The sequence below is a fragment of the Dermacentor silvarum genome, chromosome 3 (genome assembly GCF_013339745.2).
Source record: "Dermacentor silvarum isolate Dsil-2018 chromosome 3, BIME_Dsil_1.4, whole genome shotgun sequence".
Classification (NCBI taxonomy): Eukaryota; Metazoa; Arthropoda; class Arachnida; order Ixodida; family Ixodidae; genus Dermacentor; species Dermacentor silvarum.
Genome location: NC_051156.1, coordinates 43,677,938 through 43,696,744, shown reverse-complemented (window position 1 = coordinate 43,696,744; position 18,807 = coordinate 43,677,938). Strand labels below are relative to the sequence as shown.

Sequence of the window (18,807 nt, the reverse complement as noted above, 5' to 3'; positions counted from 1 at the left end):
GTTGATTTAGAAAGTCCATGCCTAGGATGACATCCCTGGAGCAGTGCTGCAGGATTACGAAGCTCGCCGGGTAAGTGCGGTTGTTTACTGTGACTCGCGCTGTGCAGATTCCAGTTGGCGTTATTAGGTGGCCTCCCGCTGTCCGGATATCGGGTCCTTGCCAGGCTGTTTTCACCTTCTTCAAATTGGCGGCGAACGGGCCACTAACGACGGAATAGTCGGCTCCGGTGTCAACGAGAGCGGTGACGTTATGGCCATCGATAAGCACGTCTAGATCGGTAGACCGGCGTCTGGCGTTGCGGTTAATTCGTGGCGTCGGATCACGGCTGCGTCGGCTTGCTCTGCTGCTGCTACGTCGCGTCGGAAGGTCTTCTTTCGGCGGCGAAGTGCTGTCAAGGCTGTTGCTAGGCGGCGTGCTGATATCTCGTCGTGATGAATCGCGAATCGTCGTCGTCGGCGGCGTCGGAGGATCTTCGGCATTGCATCGTACAGCAACCGCACCTCCATCGGTTGCTGCCTTTAGTTCCCCGAGTAAGGGCTAGGAGATCGGCCCCGGGTGGTACCGTTGTACTGACGGCGATGCGGCGAGATGTAGCGGCCTGGTGACGGCGAGCGTGAGGATCGTCGTGGTTGCCACTGGGCTCCGGCGAGGTAGTCGGCGATGTCGCGCGGTCGTTCACCTCGATCGGGACGCGGCGCGTTGACGGGGAACCCTCGTAGGCCCATCTCGCGGTATGGGCATCGGCGGTAGACATGGCCGGCTTCCCCGCAGTGATAGCAGAGCGGGCGTTGGTCGGGGGCGCGCCAAATGTCCGTCTTCCTCTGGTAGCTGTGCTGGGCGACGGGCGGGTGTGCTGCCGGCGGCGGAGGTGGACGACGGAACTGCGGCGTTACGGGGCCCTGGCGCGAGCGCGGAGGGGGGCCTTGACGACGGGTGACGGCGGCGTAGGTCAGCGCTTCCGGCTGGGGTTGCGGCGATTGTGGCTGCACATCGGGAACTGCAAGTGAGAGCTGAACTTCGTCTTTGATGACGTCGGCGATTGATGCCACGTGAGGCTGCGACCTGGGAAAGAGCTTATGCAGCTCCTCGCGAACGACCGCTCTGATGGTCTCGCGCAGGTCGTCGGCGCCTAGCGCTTGAGCGTCGGCGTAGTTGGTCAGGGCACGGCGGTTGTATTGCCTGACGCGCATTTCAAGCGTCTTCTCGATCGTTGTAGCCTCGGAAAGAAATTCGGCGACAGTCTTGGGCGGGTTGCGCATCAATCCGGCGAATAGTTGGTCTTTGACACCCCGCATCAAGAACCGAACTTTCTTTTCTTCAGACATGTCGGGGTCGGCGTGGCGGAAGAGGCGAGTCATCTCCTCCGTGAAGATCGCGATGTTCTCGTTCGGCAATTGCACTCTGGTTTCTAAGAGAACCTCTGCCCTCTCCTTTCGTACGACACTCGTGAAGGTCCTCACGAAGTTTTCACGAAAAAGGTCCCACGTAACCAGGGTGGTCTCTCTGTTCTCAAACCAGGTCCGAGCAGCGTCATCCAACGAAAAATAGACATGGCGCAGCTTGTCGTCGTCGCTCCATTTCTTGAACGTCGCGGTCTGCTCGTATGTCTCCAGCCAGGTTTCAGGGTCTTCAGCCGATGATCCAGGGAAGGTCGGTGGCTCCCGAGGTTGTTGCAGCAGGATGGAGGACGCTGAGGCTGCCATTGGGGTCGTTGACTTGGCCTTGATCGCTGTGGTCTTCTCGGGAAGAAGTCCGTACTCCGGCAGAAGTCCTTGCTGCCTACGGCTAGCTCGCTGGTCCTTGGTGACATTGGCGTTGTCCTCCGGTTTCGGGCTTGGATCGCGGCTTTGCGGGGGCGTTCGCTGCATCAACGCACTAGCACCTCCACCTGATGTCACGTAGTAGTGACGCTGAAGAAAACAGTCGTAAGACTGTGTACGATGAAACTGGTTGTTTATTGGGCGAACCTGTGCCCACAAAGCAAGGTACATTCAAAGCACAACGATAGCGGCGAACACAGTCGGCGATCGTCGAAAATCTGATCAGCGGCGAAACGCGTCGGCTTTTATACCTGAGTCATCGAAGGTTCCAGATTAATCCCTGATACCCGCGTGTCTTCCAGAAAGTTCTAGACAATTCGCGTCGCTCATACAATCAGATTACATGAGCGTCGGTGACCACAGACGAAGGATTGAAGCATCGATAACGTTCGAGATGCTTCCGATGCAGGCGTGTCCTGCGCCGAGCGATAACGTTTAACACTTGTTAGCCGGTGGAAAGCGGTCACCGGTGAAAGATAAACATGTATACGTGTCAATAACATGAGAATACATACAAACGTTTCACTGATTCTGTAATTATTCGCATGAAAAGAAAACAAAAATCCTTGACTCTTCCAGTTCGGAGCTCGTTTACTGCGATAGCAGATACAGATCCTACACTACAACGTTTTGTAAAACTTATTCACTGCCGACCGATTCATTTCAAAGACGACAGCAACTACCGCACCGCAGCAATAACGCCGCGGCGAAGAAGACACTCCTTTCACGTAAATCCAAGATAGCAAATATTCGTAACTGCGAAATGAATTATAAGAATGGCTGCTCCGCTCAAAGCAGCGCTATGAATGACGGCTCAATCGCGCAGCATCTATTGCATCATTACCAGTTTTCTATACAGCATACATAGGCTGTAGCTACGAATCTCAGAACGTGACGTCCATAAATGGCGCGCGAAATCTGTACAGCCTTAAGCAGAACGACAAACAAAATGGCGGACTTGAGCCACTCCTATAGCTCCGCTGCGAACAAAAGCCTCTGACAGCGGCCATGGCTATCTTATCTGGAACGTCTTTGCGACGGAGGCAACCTCGTCCGCATCGGCTGCAGCATAGCGTGCTGGGGGCTTGAGGTACATGCAGGAACGCCATCCCTCTGAGAATATTTCTGAAGTCAAAACGCCTTCCTTAGCAATTCACACAAACATCAGTACTTGTTGAGTATGAATGCTCATGCATATAATGCGTTGTAAATTTCTTTTACTTTAGGATACTCTGCTTCACCTCTAGAATAAAAACGCCCGGATATAAAGTCCAATTATGAATATTCACAATGCTACCTTGAACTAGTCGATAATAGAAATTATTTGACTCGCATAAGATAACATCACCTTCGTTCTCTCCAAATTTTGACACACAAGTTTTTACTGGCTGTCAGATTTCGTTCTGCCAGGACCCCGGTAATATCTGAGTTGTAATGCTTACCAGTGCTCGAATAAGGTACTGTCTGACGTAATTAAACCGCATTTTTAGCTTTGGCTGCATATCACCCCTAACACGACCTCCATTTCTACGAAATGTGAACTCGGTGCGAAAATCTGTTCTCGGTGAAACATTGAGGCGTCTACCTCTGGTTAACAAGAAGTGTTTCACTACTGTACGATCCAATGAAATCACGCAAGAATTTTTTAACAGAATGTGAGAAGTGGCCTTTTCTGTAAAACTGCATCGCAAATATGTAACAAGCCATTACTGCTTCGCTGAATGTTCCAAAACGCGCCGTAAAGGTTCTTGTGGTTCAGCTACCTGCTCTTGGTTTTGAAATCGTCATATTACGTCACTCTAGTTTGTGGAAAATGAGCCTGCCGAAAGGACAGGGCTTTGAGCAGAAGCGAGTTGAATAGAGAGGGTTGACAGGAGTTTGTTATTTTTTTTTTCACAGTTCCCAAACATGCAGTGCTCAGTTGAGCACGAAGACATTGAGCACACTTTTTACCCTGCTTTTGTGTGGGGATTTTTTACATAAGACAAAAAATAATTACAAATCGTTTTTTTACAAAGAGTGTCTATAGAAGTGGCAACAGCTAGTTTGGTGTTATTAAGAAGCACAAGAAGACTATAATATTCGCAAAGCCGAAAAACTTCTGCGCAATAACCTGACCAATCCTCTACTACAAAAGACTACTGCGCAATAACCTGCCGCGTTTCAATTTTTGCTCCTTTAGATTTCAAACAACTGTACCGTGTCTTGTTACAATGCCACATCGTCGTGGAATCAAACCGATCCTGACAATGAAACATGTTACGTGAGTACATTTAGCAACATCTTTAAACACGTTCAAAACGTACTTTTTTTCTCAGGATATTGGGGTTCGTTTCTTCATTTCTTGAAACGTATAATTCCGCTTTGTTGTGTTAGGTGGCAATCAAAACAAAGCTTTAGTGAGATTGACTGGGTCTTGAGCCTAAAGTGCGAAGCAACATCGATGTATCATAATTTATCAGTGAGAGAAAGCACTCCGTACTACAGACATCCCTGTGCGCTAGCATGCGAAAACTCCGCCTTGTCGGATGGGCCTTCATTCCTGGCGATCGAGAGCGAACCTAAAAACAACTGTTGAAATAATGCGCGAATTGCATACCAGTTCTGAGTTGAAGAGAAGCGAATGTCGGCAACACATTTCGCTTCCTATAAAAGGACAAAGGTAGTAGAAATTGCTGTCTAGCTGTTGGGGATGAAGAGTCACTTTTGGCTATAAGGAAAAAGAGGCACATAGCTGACATCGGCAGTTTACCACCTACGCTATGGTCAATGCGCGATGCCACACTTGACAACAATTATTGGAAGCCCGTTTTGGCAGAGCTTCGGCAACACTTTATTTCATTAGTATACCGGGTGTTCAAAATTAAGCTTGATGGAATTTTAAAAAATCACCTGTGGCAGGTAGAATAGTTCTTATCGTTGAGCTGGGTTATTCGCAGAGGCGGACATTAGTAGCATGACATACCGAAACACATATTCAACTAATTGCCAAAAATTCACTAATTAACTTCATAGTTAATTACTTTACGACACATATAGCAATTTACGAATTGCAGCCGGTGAGCTTGTCAGACGTATCCACTTGGAATGAATTGGAATTGGAATGAAATTGGAATGGCTGTAGTAAATGGTGTCCTCTCTCCGGTTCCCGAGAGCGCGCAGGATAGAAGTAGTTATCAATAAATACAAAAGGTTTACTCAAGAGGCAGTTCATAGTAATCCTTCCCGAGTTTATGCATATTCTCAGAGCTCCGAGAATGCCATGACGTTGCATTTCAGGCAAAGTCTGAAGCGCTACTGGTCACTTAATCTGCTGCGCTACCACATCGACCACACTGCCTCGACTAACGTATTATGTTCTTTTTATAGGAAAGGGCACGAAATGAAAAAGCGCTGGTGTGTTCTTTAATATATGCAGGATTCATCGTTTTCTGAGCTTCTTTCAGGGGTAAATCGGAACGTGTTCTTCGCATTTTCGTTTTTTTCAACAGGAAACGAAACTTATTGTAGCTTTCTTTTTCAGTGCAATAAAATTCCGGTGTTGTCGGCTTTTTTTAGCCATATTCGCCTTTTACTTCCTTCTCATTTCTCAAAAATATCCTAGACTGTAAAAAAAAAGAATGGTATAACCGCAAGAACGTTTTTATCATGTTACCATTCGCCATAGTAGAAAGGCTCATTGTCTTTGCAATTTTGTGTAATATATACATACACAATGGCACATCCTTTATTGTCGCCGCGTGTATATGACAGGCCACGAAAACGACTCTCGCGACTGTCCTTACTGCTCCAAACGCCGGCCGCATCTGTCCGAGATTGTGCACGTGCATCGTACGAAGCCACACTTTTCCCACTGACATCAACTTTGCACCTTCTCTAGACAGCTTGTTGCACCGGGGCAATCACCTCTCGTTTCTGTTTTTTTTTTTTTTGCAGTGAAAGAGAAAACGCCACATTCTACATCGTCGCCGCGTGTATGTGCCAGGCCATGAATACGACGCTGAACTAGCGCGCGGGTAGGAAAACAGAGACAACGACGTCGCGTTCACTGCTCTTACATCTCACAAAATCTTACTTTCTAAGCTCCACCGTTCAAATTGTTAATTCCCCTGTTCTTATGCACCGAATTTAACCACTCGATTGACGGCCCGTCCCCCACTGTGGGTATGCGCCCCAACCACTCAGGCTACGTTCACACTTGGGAAGCGGCAAGCGGGCGGAAAGGCCAAAGCGGCCGGAAAATCATTTCCGCGCATGTCCAAGTTGTTCAGATTTGTTTTGATACCGCCGCGGCCGCCGCTGCCGCTTTCGCCCACATCCATCTAGTCTGAGTACGTTTGTCGGCGTGGTGGCGCTCATTATCGCACCATTTCGAGCGGTATGTTCATCCATTGACCCATCCGTCATCAAAAGTTCATTTCGCGCGAATTCGCGTGTCATCTGCGTTCTTCGGTAAATTCCTCGTTGGCATTCCGCAATTCTCCTCACACGAGCATGGTAGCACTGAGTCACAGGTTGGTCCCTAGGCGTGATTATATTTCTTTAATAGCTTTTACTGCAGATTGCAATAACATTTCATGATTTCGTATTTTTGGCGGCGCGTCCAGTACACCAAAGCTAAAACCCAGGCTGGCCCTTGTGTTGGGGCTCCCCGAAGCCTGCGCGTCCTACGTGAGACGTGAGACCTATGCTCCCAATCTATTGTCGCGACGAGAAAAGCACCGCGCAACGAAATAAGAGCCCTGCGACTTCTGCAACATACCGCGCCCGTGCGAAAAGAATTGCGGAGCGCCAACGAGGAATCTGCCCAACTTTTTTCTGCCATGGAAGTGGGAGAAGATATTGTTTTTATACTTCTACCTACTTGTTTCCTAGAAATGGACAACGAATAAACGGAAGGAGCGCGGACACCTCGGAAGCGGCAGTGGTGGGTTCGCCCGGCTTTGCAAAAGCGCGAAAAGTCGGGCCACGCCAAGCCTTCGTTGCCGCACCTCCGGTCGCGCGACGTTGAATACCATCGCGAGTATTGCTGAGACGTTTTATTACCACTCTTATAGAGCAAGTGGTTGATCTAGATCGCGTCGAGCACCATCGCAGCCTACACTTTTGGTGCCATGTACAATTTTACGACCGGATGTTTACATGCTAGTGGAGCTTCCGGTCGAGCGGAACGACTTGCCGCCGCCTTTTCCGCCTCGCCATGGCGAAAAAATCGGTCTGAGACCGATTTTGCTCGCCGCCTGGTTTTCCGCCCGCTTTGCCGCCTAGGCGGGCGGATTTTTCGAAGTTTTTGCCGCTTCCGCCTGCTTCGAGACCAAGTGTGAACGTAGCCTCAGGCCACAATATATCCGTAATGTACATTGGCTTTCTCGTCCCCTACTATGTCGTGACAATATTGAGCAATCTCAGAATTGGTCATTACGACACGCTTACCTGGTAACGGAACGAAACATCGTGGGCGCCCTTTCCACGTTCGCAATGGATATAAGATGAGGCAAGACATCCGAGCGCATTACGTGAAAGGACGGGCTAGCCAAAGCCTGCTACTTACATAAAACTATGGCCTCAGCAATTTTTTTCAACAGCATGCGCCTGATATTCTAACTGCCTTGCTAGCTATCTGATGTCAAGTCCCAGTGTTAAAACGGCAGAGAGCAACTGTTTATACGTGTCGAACGCTGCCCGCAGTTCTGCCTTCATGTTTGAGAGAAAATGAAGGTAAAATGAGAGAAAGGGAGGTTAACCAGTTGTGCGCCCGCTTCGCTACGCTGCACTGGGTGAAGAGGAAATGGGAGAAGTTGGTTAAGAGAATGGGAGAGAGTCAGTGTTGATGTCGTCTACGTATTGAAAATTCGCAATACCTGTTGTATCGCAGTCGGTTCCTTAGTCTGGTTCCCTTCAGGAATCGCAGCACTGCGTTTGTGACTTTCTGGAGCTGCGATATGCTAGGCCATGTTCTCATTTTCTTGTTTAAAGAGAAAGGTTTTCGGTCTTGCTGGTTGAAAGGGGTGCAGAGGGAAAGCGTGTCATTTTTGAAGAACGGGCAGTAGCCTGAAGGCATAAGGCACCAAGCAATAACATAATTGAGTCAGCCTCCTTCTGCCAATTAGCGAACATTGGGGTTTCTTTTTTTTCGCGACTGAGTATTTTCCAAGAGAAAGAACCGACCTAATTCTGTCTGGTTGGGGAACAACTTAAAATGGAGCAATTACACAAAATCTAACCAAGTTTATTGAATACAACCGAACACTTCGGAGTTCTTCCGATTACTTCGTTATGGGTAACTTGTAGCAGTGAGCTGCGGTTAAACCATTACAGCTTTTTATGCATCGCGCATACAATCCCAGCTTTCGTGATTTTTTGTGGTCCCGAGACGAACTTACGTAGACCGTTCATGTAAATCAGTTGCAACGCTCACAATGACTTATTCAATGCTTCGATGCCAGCCCGACTGTTCTACAGCTCTGGTACAGCAGCTTGCGTAAGTTAGCCATGGTGTAAAATTATGTGCTCCATCGGTATCATGAATATATTTGTCCTCGAAGATCATTTAGAATGCGAAAATAAAAAATAATACTGGCATACGGAGACCTCAAGTGCGCACTTGTGATATTGAGGCCCAGTATCTCCAAGGCACCCAAGGGATAGTGGAGGGATGAACGCTGGAACCAGGGTACGAACCCGTGGCTCTGCAGGCAAAGAAAAGTTCGCGTTGAATTAAAGGGCCCTGAACCACCCCTTGGGCTTTGCGAAATAACATAGTCCGCGGGTAGCATACGCTGCTGTGAAAGTCTCAGCCAAGTTGTGCCGTCGTACGCGGTGCGTGGAGCGCGAGCGGAGAGCGAAGTCACCTTTTTCTCAAACCCTCTCTTTTCAACAGAAGCCATGTTGCCCCATTCCTATCTGGACACTTTATTTCGTAATAAAGCGGATTTCCATACGCGGCTGCTATTGTTAGCTGCGGTCGTCTACGTGGCGCAATACTGCGGCCGCCACGGGGTGCCGCCACGAGTCAACTGGATAAGCGCACTGCGGCTCGTTGAGGACAACCGCGTTTGCCTTAGGTTTAATGCGTCGTAGGCACCAAAATCAGACGTCAAGGTGTCTACGTTAACAACCATAATAAAATTTTAACTGCGCGCCAACGTGACATTTAGAAGGCGGAGCGTTGTGGCCACGCCCGACTCCGGCCGTAGCCTTCGCAGTGCAAGGCATTGAAGAAGGAACGGGAGCACAGTGAATGCCGTGTTTAATTGCCAATAACTCCGCTTCTGCGGAACGCACTGAAGTACTTTTTGCGACAAATATTTCTGAAATAGCATATTTTCACTTCAAATGCCTTTCTCCACTTCGATAAAAAGTGTTTCAGGGCCCCTTTAAGTACTGTGTTGAACCAAATCCATCGGCCAACTTGAAGTACAACATGGCTGATGAGAATAGTTCTAGGCCTCATCCTTCGACAGTAGCCACCACCTGTAAAGCGGAAGGAAGAGAAGGAAAACTTAGCGTCGCTTCAAGAGCAGGAAAGTCATTTTCTGCTGCGAAAAGCAAATTATGACAAACATAAGCATTACGTTTTGGGTAACCCTTATCAGGTGAGCAGTGGCGGCACAAATCCAAGCGCGCAAATGAGCGCGTGCATGCCAGGACCTATGGAAATTGCTTAAAATGTAGTTTTAATAGGTCAGTTTCTAGAATTTAACAGTTCTATTTCTCTTTCAGTACGGTTACACTGATCTACAAAGATCTAATGGAGGAATCAAAATCTACAACTGCAGTTTGGGTTCCTGCAATAATGGAACGTGCATCCCAAATGGTCAATGCGCCGAGTGCTGGTAACGGAAGCAAGCGGAAGCGTGACGTATTCGCTGCAAGTGCTGACAACACCACGAGTGAAGAAAAACGGCGCTTCCATTTGGCGTTTAGGCTTCAGGCTTCATAAAATGATCTAGAAGAAGTTTAGCATAGATTCTGGTTTGGTAAAAGGAAATAAATCTTCCATGGGGTAAAAGCGTTGTGCCACACTCTAAGAAAAAAAGGGTCAAAAGTGAGCCACAGCAACGTGGCTCTCTTTTTCTGGGCTAAGACCCCCTTTTGCGTGAGTAGAGTCACAAAATAAGAGTCAACCTTTCTGCATGAGTCAATTGACTCCCAATGGCTTGCGAAGAGTCGTCGTGACCCAGGCGGCACGTCAGCTCGGACCAACGTTCGATACGTATTGGCACTTCTTGGCCGAGTGATGGCCTAAGGTTAACAGTGTGGTTCCAATATGTGCTGGGCCATTCTAATTCCTGGCCGAATGATGGCCTAAGATTAACAGTGTGGCGCAAATATAGGCTGTACCATTCTGATAGAGATCCAACGCTGGCCCGCATTACACATTCAGTAAACAATATTAGCTCGTCCATTCAACAAGGCGGGAATTATTGGACCAACTTTCACATGGACTTGCCAACATGGGTTACTAAGTTGGCTTTCTTTGGGCTACATTGGTCCGTACTAAGCCAATGTACGCCTTATCAATTTTTAATACTTTCTGGTACGGCTTGCTAAGGTTAACTAGCATGTTTGAAAGACTAATGCTCTGATCACAGGCACACTGCGCAGGAACCAGAAATACGTTTGCAAGCTGTGACCCCTCAACAGAGCTGATACCACGTTGGTTAATTAATTAGTTCGCTTGACGATACTACTTTCGTTGAGATTTAATAACAGCTTCGCTGATATGCTTATCTGTCACGGGGGACGGGCTGATCGACTTGCTGTGACAGACCGCGGGTTGTTCACAGCAGGCTTAAGTGTGCTCCCCACGTGATAATTAAGCAATGGTTTGTGAATGACCTTACGATAAAAATTAATTACGAGGAACGTATGCTTGCATTACGGTCAGAGGATTACGTAGTACAGTAATCGCAAGTGGCTCCATGTATGGGCGGTTGCCGAGTGCTTGAAGCGTGTACATAAGCACTCAAAATTTTTTTCGCGTCGCTTTGGGCAGAAGCAAACAAAACAGTGCGACATTGCAATGTTGGCTAGAATGCTTTGCTTCGAAGTTTTCGCACGACAGCCGATGACCTGACGTGCAGGAATACCAAAGTCCTTTTCTTGGCGCCGTCGGCAGAAAAGGCACTCGACTCGATCATTGGTGTCGACGGCATGTCGATGCAATGTCTTTCTTATCTAATCGATCCTTAAAGAGACGTTCAAGCGTCACTGATTCTGTAAACCCAAAACCTGATGAAAAAAAGAAATACATATATCACTACGTAAAATACAACACTACCTGATTCGTGTAGGTGGTCGGCTTGTATGAAAAGATTTTAATGCCGCGGTAGCCAAAGTCTGGCTGCCACGTTTTGTTCCCTGTAACGTGTTATTTCGGCAATAAAGAAAAATAAAGTGTAGGTGGTCGTGTGCGTGGGGTGCGAATACCTTATCACAATTTTCGCCAGGATGCGTGTTCGAATCCTCGAGGCTCCTTTCACTTTTTTTCTTTTTTTAAGTTGCTTATTAATGCACGGTTAACGTTTGTAATTCCATGCGTTCTCACCCCGATTAATCTGCGGTTATTGGGAGAAATGCCGCTGAAGTGCTAGCATTTCTCGAGGACTTCCGAAGAAAACAATGAAATTCTGGGGTTTTACGTGCCAAAGCCACGATCTGATTATAAGGCACGCCGTAGTGGGGGACTTCGGAAATTTGCACAACCTAGGGTTCTTTAACGTGCACGGGTGTTTTCGCATTTTGCCCCCATCGAAATGGGTCGCCGTGGCCGGGATTCGATCCCGCGATCGGGGACTTCCGAGACATGCTCACAAAAGTGTGGATGGATGGGTGGATAAGGCTGCACCCTTTAAATTGGGCGGCGGCACACGCAACCTAGCCGTGACTAATAAGTTATTTTGTACTTAGCGGAGGGTGCGCTTGCAGTATAGGCCGCCCCCTGTCTTTCATAACTTTAAGTTTATCTTGTCATATAGCAATTTAGCACTTACGTTATACACAACTCAGGATGGTTAAGGAACTGAGGTTTATGATCTTGTGCATTATCCACACAAGTGATAGATAATTATTTCTCTAAAGGGGGCTATTTACCATATTTACTGTAAATTTGGTTTACATTGTGGTCATGGTTCTCTCCTTTCATTCACCAAAAGTTAACTAGTCAAAGTAACAGGCGACTTTATAGCCGCATTGGTGAAGTGAGGTTGAGGCTAATGTGCCTGGATTAATAAAACATGTTAGAAGCTTCTATGGCAACAAAACATATAACGCGAAACATACACATACTCACGTGTCATCACAGACTTTTGAATTCATCATTAAAAAAATGCCACAGTCATCCAATACACTGTGCACAATAATAACAGCTCATACAAGTGACCAAATGCTGTGCATAAAAAGATTTCATTCATGGGGTTTGATGTCCCTAAGCAACAAGCGTGTACGTAGCTGTGATAAATGGTGTGGTGGAAGAAAATGGATTCATTTTTACCTCCTGGGAGTCCGACATGCAGCCAAAGTGCATTACACACAAGCATTATTTTGCATTTTGCCCACATTCATTGCATTGTGGCCACTGCTGGTAGGACCGAGTAGTATTTTCAGTGTTATCCATACAGAAAGGCAATGTAAACTTCCATGGCAATTATATATCAGAAGGCCTTTTTCCTAAATGTTGCACCATCTGACACATATGTAGTCACAACTCTGAACCCTCAAAGCGCTTGTCCATTGTCTACTCTTTCTTTCGTGCCATGTCTGCTTTTTTTTTGGGGGGGGGGAAGGTTCTTAAATCATGTTTCATATGCACCAACTAGGCTTCTAAATGCCCTTTTATGTCAACTACAGTTTATTAAAAAGCTTGTTGTTTCTTTGTGTGGTGTTCATCTTTAGCACTGCAAACAGCTTAAAATCTGCAAAACTAATGACAACTGGAAAGTTCGTGTGGTAACCTGATGAAATGGCACATGCATTTTAAATAAACTTGAGTTTATAGTCACTGCATTATCTGTTTCTCCTTTTGTGTTTGTCTTCAGTGCTGTTTCATCATGTTAATTACCACACTAAACCATCAGCTGTTCCTACTTATGTATACATTCTAAGCTGTTTACAGTGTAGAAGTTATGTGTGAGAGTCCTGCTACCAGTTGCTTGAAGGAAGTGCAGTAGGTGTTTGCAATTAACACACACTTTGTGGTAGTGATTGTAAGTAGACCTAAGAAATGCAAGCCCAGGTGGCTATTGCATTCACTCTAACCAAATCGTCATTATCTCCCATGCCAATGCACACAGGAAAATTCTCATGGTTTTGGTGTCTGTTTTCATAACCACGTACTCACCTCAGATAAGGCTCAACTGTAACAGCAATTTTACACTTTACATTATAGGTCTGCTAAAGGGGACTACCAAGTTAGGCTGTATTCGTAAATTATGCACTGCAATAGCAAAACGGCCACTGTTAACAAAAGAGGCAGCTTGGCAAGTCCGAGAAGAAACAAAATTGGAAGATGAGTGTAGTGCTGCGGTGAAGTTCTAGCACCAGGCTCACTGTGATGTCTTGAATTTTGACAAGACCTACTCGGGTCTACTTGTTTATCTGGTCAAGAATGATTTCATTCTAAAGAAGCGAAAAAATAACCTTAGTAACTTTTAAGTGCTTCCCCTGTCTTAACACATCCTGAATATGAGTGAACACACTGAAATCTTTCATACTACCACGTTGATCCACCATTACGACATTAAAAAAGAAAAAAAAAACCATTTGGCCTTTATATTCTGCAGTAAAAGTCAACCTAAGTCAGTCTAAGATGACTTAGTTTTGCTCTTTAGTGTCCCTATGCTATACTGCAAGGTAGTGGTTAAGCTGATGCTTCATTCATAAGGGGCATCATGTCGAATATGACGCGCATGACAACTATAAGGACATGCCATCACGCATCACAGATACAGTAATCGTACCATCTCTCATCTTCCATGGCACAGCTTGAGGTAATGTAAAATGGAGTGTGGATTAATGTGGTGCTTCCATTGTGCTAGCAGCACACCAAAAGGCTGCTCCAGTGACGATGTGCATACTGCATGCATAGATGCAGATTTATATACTGTGTTCACGCTAGCTTTCCACATGTGTGGAAGCAGCCGGGGCTGCTGTCATTAAGACGCGAGGCTTAGATAGGCAAGGTGCTGAATGATGACCAACCTGCTCTATTGTGTAGTCACTGTCAGGCTTAGCCCCAAATATGTTGCAATCTAGGCAGAACTACATTGCTGCACCTCATTGCAGCTCATTTTTCAAGCATTAGGCATGTTGTCATTAATGCCTTGAAGGAGTGCTGCATTCACTCAAATGAATAGAGCTGTCAGCAAGGAATTCGTTGCCTGGAAGCTGATGGATATTTCAGTAGTGCCACTGATATGGTGGCACAGTGACTGTGAAAAAAAAATGAGATGGGCAGCAATATGCACGTCAAGGTGATCACAACAGAGAAGAGAAGAATTCTTTGATTGTTGTGAATGCAGCTATACCTCCAGTTTTTATGATGTGCATGAAAAGGGAAAGGCATGTACAACTCTTGAAAGTGAGCTTCTGGAAATGTACTAATTAAGAAACACAGCTCCAGACATGCAAGCATGACATCTGTTTTTCTCACTGATAAAGAATTCAAACATTTAGAATAACATTTGAACCTTGTTTAGGCGAGTGCAGACATTTAGAATAACGTATGAACCTTGTTAAGGTGAGATGTGGCTGCGGAATCACACACATACAAAACATTTAGTTGCGATATATCCTTTGAATAACCCCTGAAAGCCTAAAACCCATTTTGCTAAAACAAAACAAAAACAAAGAAATAATAAAAAAAGATTAAAAAACAACTTAAACTTTGTCCCCTAGAAAGTACATTTGTATCCTCCCCCCACCTGAAAAAAAGTCTTTATAACTAGTAATTAATTATAAATTGACTATCTGAGCTACCTACAATTTAAGCTATGGTTCAGTGTGTCGAAGACACTAGCGTGAATTTCGCTAACTTTCCCACACTTATATCAGCATTTTGAGCTACCGAACTCTTGTGTGTCAAAAATGTCATGTTGGGCATTCTGAAGATAAACTAATATCTCCAAGTCTAACTCTTGTTCTGTCACTTATTTTGCTTCTGCCCTCCTGGATTTTATGCTGGTTTCTGTTCTAAAACAATGCAGCTCTATTTAAAGTATGCCAATTACAGAAATGAATTGAGAATATATTCGAGTCAGTTTTCAGAATATATTAAGCTAGCACAAACAGGGCACTTATCACTGGAAAACACCAGAATGGTGGCGCTTGTTCTCTTGAGATCGAAATGATGCATTTGTCCGTGCTGCTGCATGAACTTTGGGAAATGTCACCCCGTTTTCAATTTGCTGCCCTTTTTGGTTGCATCGCTCGCACGCATAATAGCCAGTGTGGCCAACAATACATTTGACGTAGCTTCTTGCAGGAGCATCGCAAACCATGACTCCAATGCTCACCCGAGCGTGAACATCTCCTATGCTTAACCCCTCAGAGGTTAGGTCAGAGACTTCTTGCACATATGGCTCTAGGTAATCCTGCAGACATAGCGTTTTCCCTGCACCACAGTACACACTGACAACAAATGGCGGTGATGCCTCCACATTTTTATGCGGCCCAAAATGGACCAAAAGGCAAGCTGGCTACTTTTGTAAAGAGGGACTCCGTCAATGTTGCCTTGAAGCTTCAGTTCACTTGGGAACTACTTGCCCCGGCTGCAACACTTGACGAATTCCTTCTGCAAGGCCAAAGTACACAAATGAACCATTTTGCTCCACCTGAGCTTTGCACTCAGTTTTCAAAACTGTCCTAGCATCTTTTGGAAGGTCAGAGATGCCTCTTCCCCGGCAGAAATCGAGGACATCGTTAATGCATGCATGCGTCATATTATGTTTGGAAGCAATTACAGCAAGCTCTTCACTTGCAGACAGTTGTTCGGAAAGTACATGAGAGAGCGTTGGACTACAAGTGAAGGCTATTCCCTCATCTGGCCCAGTGAAGCTGTCTGAAGTGAAAAAGTCATCAGACTCATCACTTGAATCGCTACCTTGGGGACCTCCTTTGTCACTTGAGCTGCTATCAGTCGCTGTGCTCACATGAGGACGTACCCGCACTACATGATTGGCATTCTACAAAAAGAGCTTCTTGTCTAAAGACGTTGTCAACAAAGGCTTCACTTCTCGACCGCTCGTTCAACCGTTTGAACGGAGGCTCACCACTGTCATCCGTGGAAATTGAACTTCACGATTGTCTGCTGGTTCCCGGCTTCGGAGGCGAAAGTCGCTCTACACGAGAACTGTCTGCAGAGGTGAAGCTTGCAGCTCCGTCGTTGGACAAGGAAGGCCAACAAGCTGCGGGAGTCCTAGCTCATTCATTGTCTTGTTGTATTCCTTTCTTACGACTCGACATTTCCTCCACTTGGAGGGCATGATGAGTGAGAGGGATGAGTCAGATGCCGAAACCGCAACGCTGTAGCCCATGCCAAAAAACGCAAGATGACAGCGAGGCGAAAGCGTGGACAGCAGCAGTGCAGTGGGGCAGTCAGTCACAGCAAGGAGCAGCCGACCTGCCAACGCATGAGCCGAATCGAATCGAACCATGGAGGAAGAAAATGTTTTCCTGGAGGAAGAAAAATTTCTTCCGCCATGAAAGAAGTTTTATTGCGATAGCAATTATATGGACACTTCAAGCAGATTTCTGCCGTCGTCGTCGTGAGGTTCGTATAAAGTCCAAGGGCGATAAAATCTTGCAACCGGGTGCAAGGGGAACTGGCGACGCAATCTCCCACGGGAAAGGAGCAAAGCGGGAAGGAAGCGCGGAAGGGAGGGGGGGGGGGGGGGGGGGCGGAGGCGGCTTCTACTCGTCCGCCATCAAACAAAAGGTGCCCAAAACGATTGCTGCCACCGATGACGTCACGTCCGCTATAACCCATGATGTCACGTCCGTTTATTTTCACGGCGGCTGTTTTTCGGGGCCGGTCGCGTTGTGAAGCGGTCCGTATTCCGTGCCTTCTTACAGAGTAAGTAATTCATTTTTCCACTCTGTATGCATGTAATAAAAGGTTGGGGCTGTCAGCTGCTTGATGTGTTGCCGTTAGTTATCTTGCGCGCATATTTTGCCTCGTGGCCGCGTCAAATTGCAGCCGGCCCGTGGAATGTGCCGTGGCATCCCATATAAAGCTATAAAGCTGATCCTCCGTCAGGATCGTTAGTACGTGTACAGAACCATCCAGTAGTGTGGTTCAGTGAATGATGCGTGAAAAAACGAGGACGCAAGAAAATCCTGGCATGGTGAGCTGTTCCGCCAGATCGTGTTGAATCGCGTTTTTGCGCGAGATGGTCGAACAGCTTTGTTACTGCTTTTCTACAGCTTTGCTGCATTTCATTTAATCATCACCTGCATTCTTTTTAATAAGACAAATGGCATTACTGCGCGAAAGAGCGTCTCGGAAGTTTCCAAACAACAGCCAATGCCGCCGTGCCTGTTGCATGCACGCTTACCAGCTACACGCTGTCCTGATGGAGTTGGAACGATTATGACGCAGTATCAGCCTGCTACTGCGGGCTGCAGGATCACGATGACAATACAATTAAAATAACTAAAGAAATTAATGCAGTAAGTGTGGTGTTCAAACGTTGCCAAGCGTGATAAGCGGACCTGCCTCGCAAGATGCGTTGAATGAATCGGATTTCTAAAGTCAGCTTCGCCACAGTAGCCGTGTTACGCGATGAAGCTTATCCAAAAATTATTGCAGTGAAGCATACCAAAAGTGAAAAGGGGCCGCTATCACGGGACATGTATATGTTCCTTAACTATGTACGCGCGCACTCGCCTTCGCCCATCACATTACGCGCGATCAGGAGCGTAATAAGTGTATTGGCAGGTGTACTCACATATATGAAAACTGCCAAGAAAAGCTGGAATAAGGCAAGCTCTCTTGTCGAAACGTTAGCACCATGCTTTTTCGACCAATGTTATATCAGCGCAGTTTGTGTATTGCGGTGAAACATACCGATAGTGGGTAGGGGTCACGCGAATCGGGAGTGTAGGGTTTCAGCCAGTGACGAACCCTACCAGTCTCAACGTTCTAGTCTCAACAAAGCACATTTTTGCGCCAGGATGACGTTTCGACAAATTTTGTTGGCTGTTGGTGATGACACAACTCTTTTACAGATAACATTCTCTAAGCCTTTTGAAATGACAGGGAGCACTGACACCGGCCGATAATTTGACATGTCATTTCTGTCCCCTGATTTAAACAGTGCAGTCAGCTTCGCCTGTTGCATTTTTGTAGGATAAACGCCAGTAGACAAGCAAACATTGAATACGTGGGTGAAAACAGGCACTTTGCTTTGTTGTGTACCTGTCATACTGCTATTAAATTTTCCTTTCTTTTTAAAGTGCTTAAGTACATCACATCGCAAGGAGTCACTGTGTAATTAGTGACCTTGTCATGTTAAAAAACCAGGCTCTACTCAAGAGAGGTTGGGGTTAAGTACCTGTGAAATTTTTTTAGAGGGGTAGTTTTCTGAGAAGAAATCAGATGCCAGAAACAGACGTGTGGTATCCTGGGTTTGAGTATTTAACAGTGGAAAGGATACAAAATACATTATATTTCTTGTCTGAAACCAACAAGTAAGTGAAATATGTAAATATATTAATAGCGTCCATGGAGCAACTGCAAGCTGCGCACACCTAGACCCAAAACGCGCTTCTCTTGCTCCAGTCCATGCAGGCTGTCAGCTGCTTTGTTGAAGCCTCTAGTACATTCTCAGTGGTGCAGTAATTTTTGTCTGCATTTTGCTCAAGTGTGCTCTAGACATAATTGAGTGATTTGCAGTTGCAACTGAACGGCAGCCTCAGCTTGGGAGACCAGTGGTAGGGCACATTTTGTAAAACTAAGCTACACATAGCATTACCAGTTTGAGCAGA

At 46.3% G+C, this 18,807-nt stretch overlaps 1 protein-coding gene across 2 annotated transcripts in view; it reads left to right on the top strand.

Annotated features, from left to right (window-relative positions):
* LOC125943760 (evasin P672-like) overlaps positions 1 to 18,807 on the top strand; it is a 108,098-nt gene that overhangs the window by 29,909 nt on the left and 59,382 nt on the right. The window contains exons 5-6 of one of the 2 annotated variants that reach the window (XM_049663264.1): positions 4,004 to 4,084; positions 9,544 to 9,800. In XM_049663264.1, coding sequence (XP_049519221.1) covers positions 4,004 to 4,084; positions 9,544 to 9,660 — 198 coding nt within the window. In that variant the 3' untranslated portion in view covers positions 9,661 to 9,800. Of the gene's footprint in view, positions 1 to 4,003; positions 4,085 to 9,543; positions 9,801 to 18,807 lie in introns of those variants that run through there. The other variant, XM_049663265.1, reaches the window with a different exon arrangement.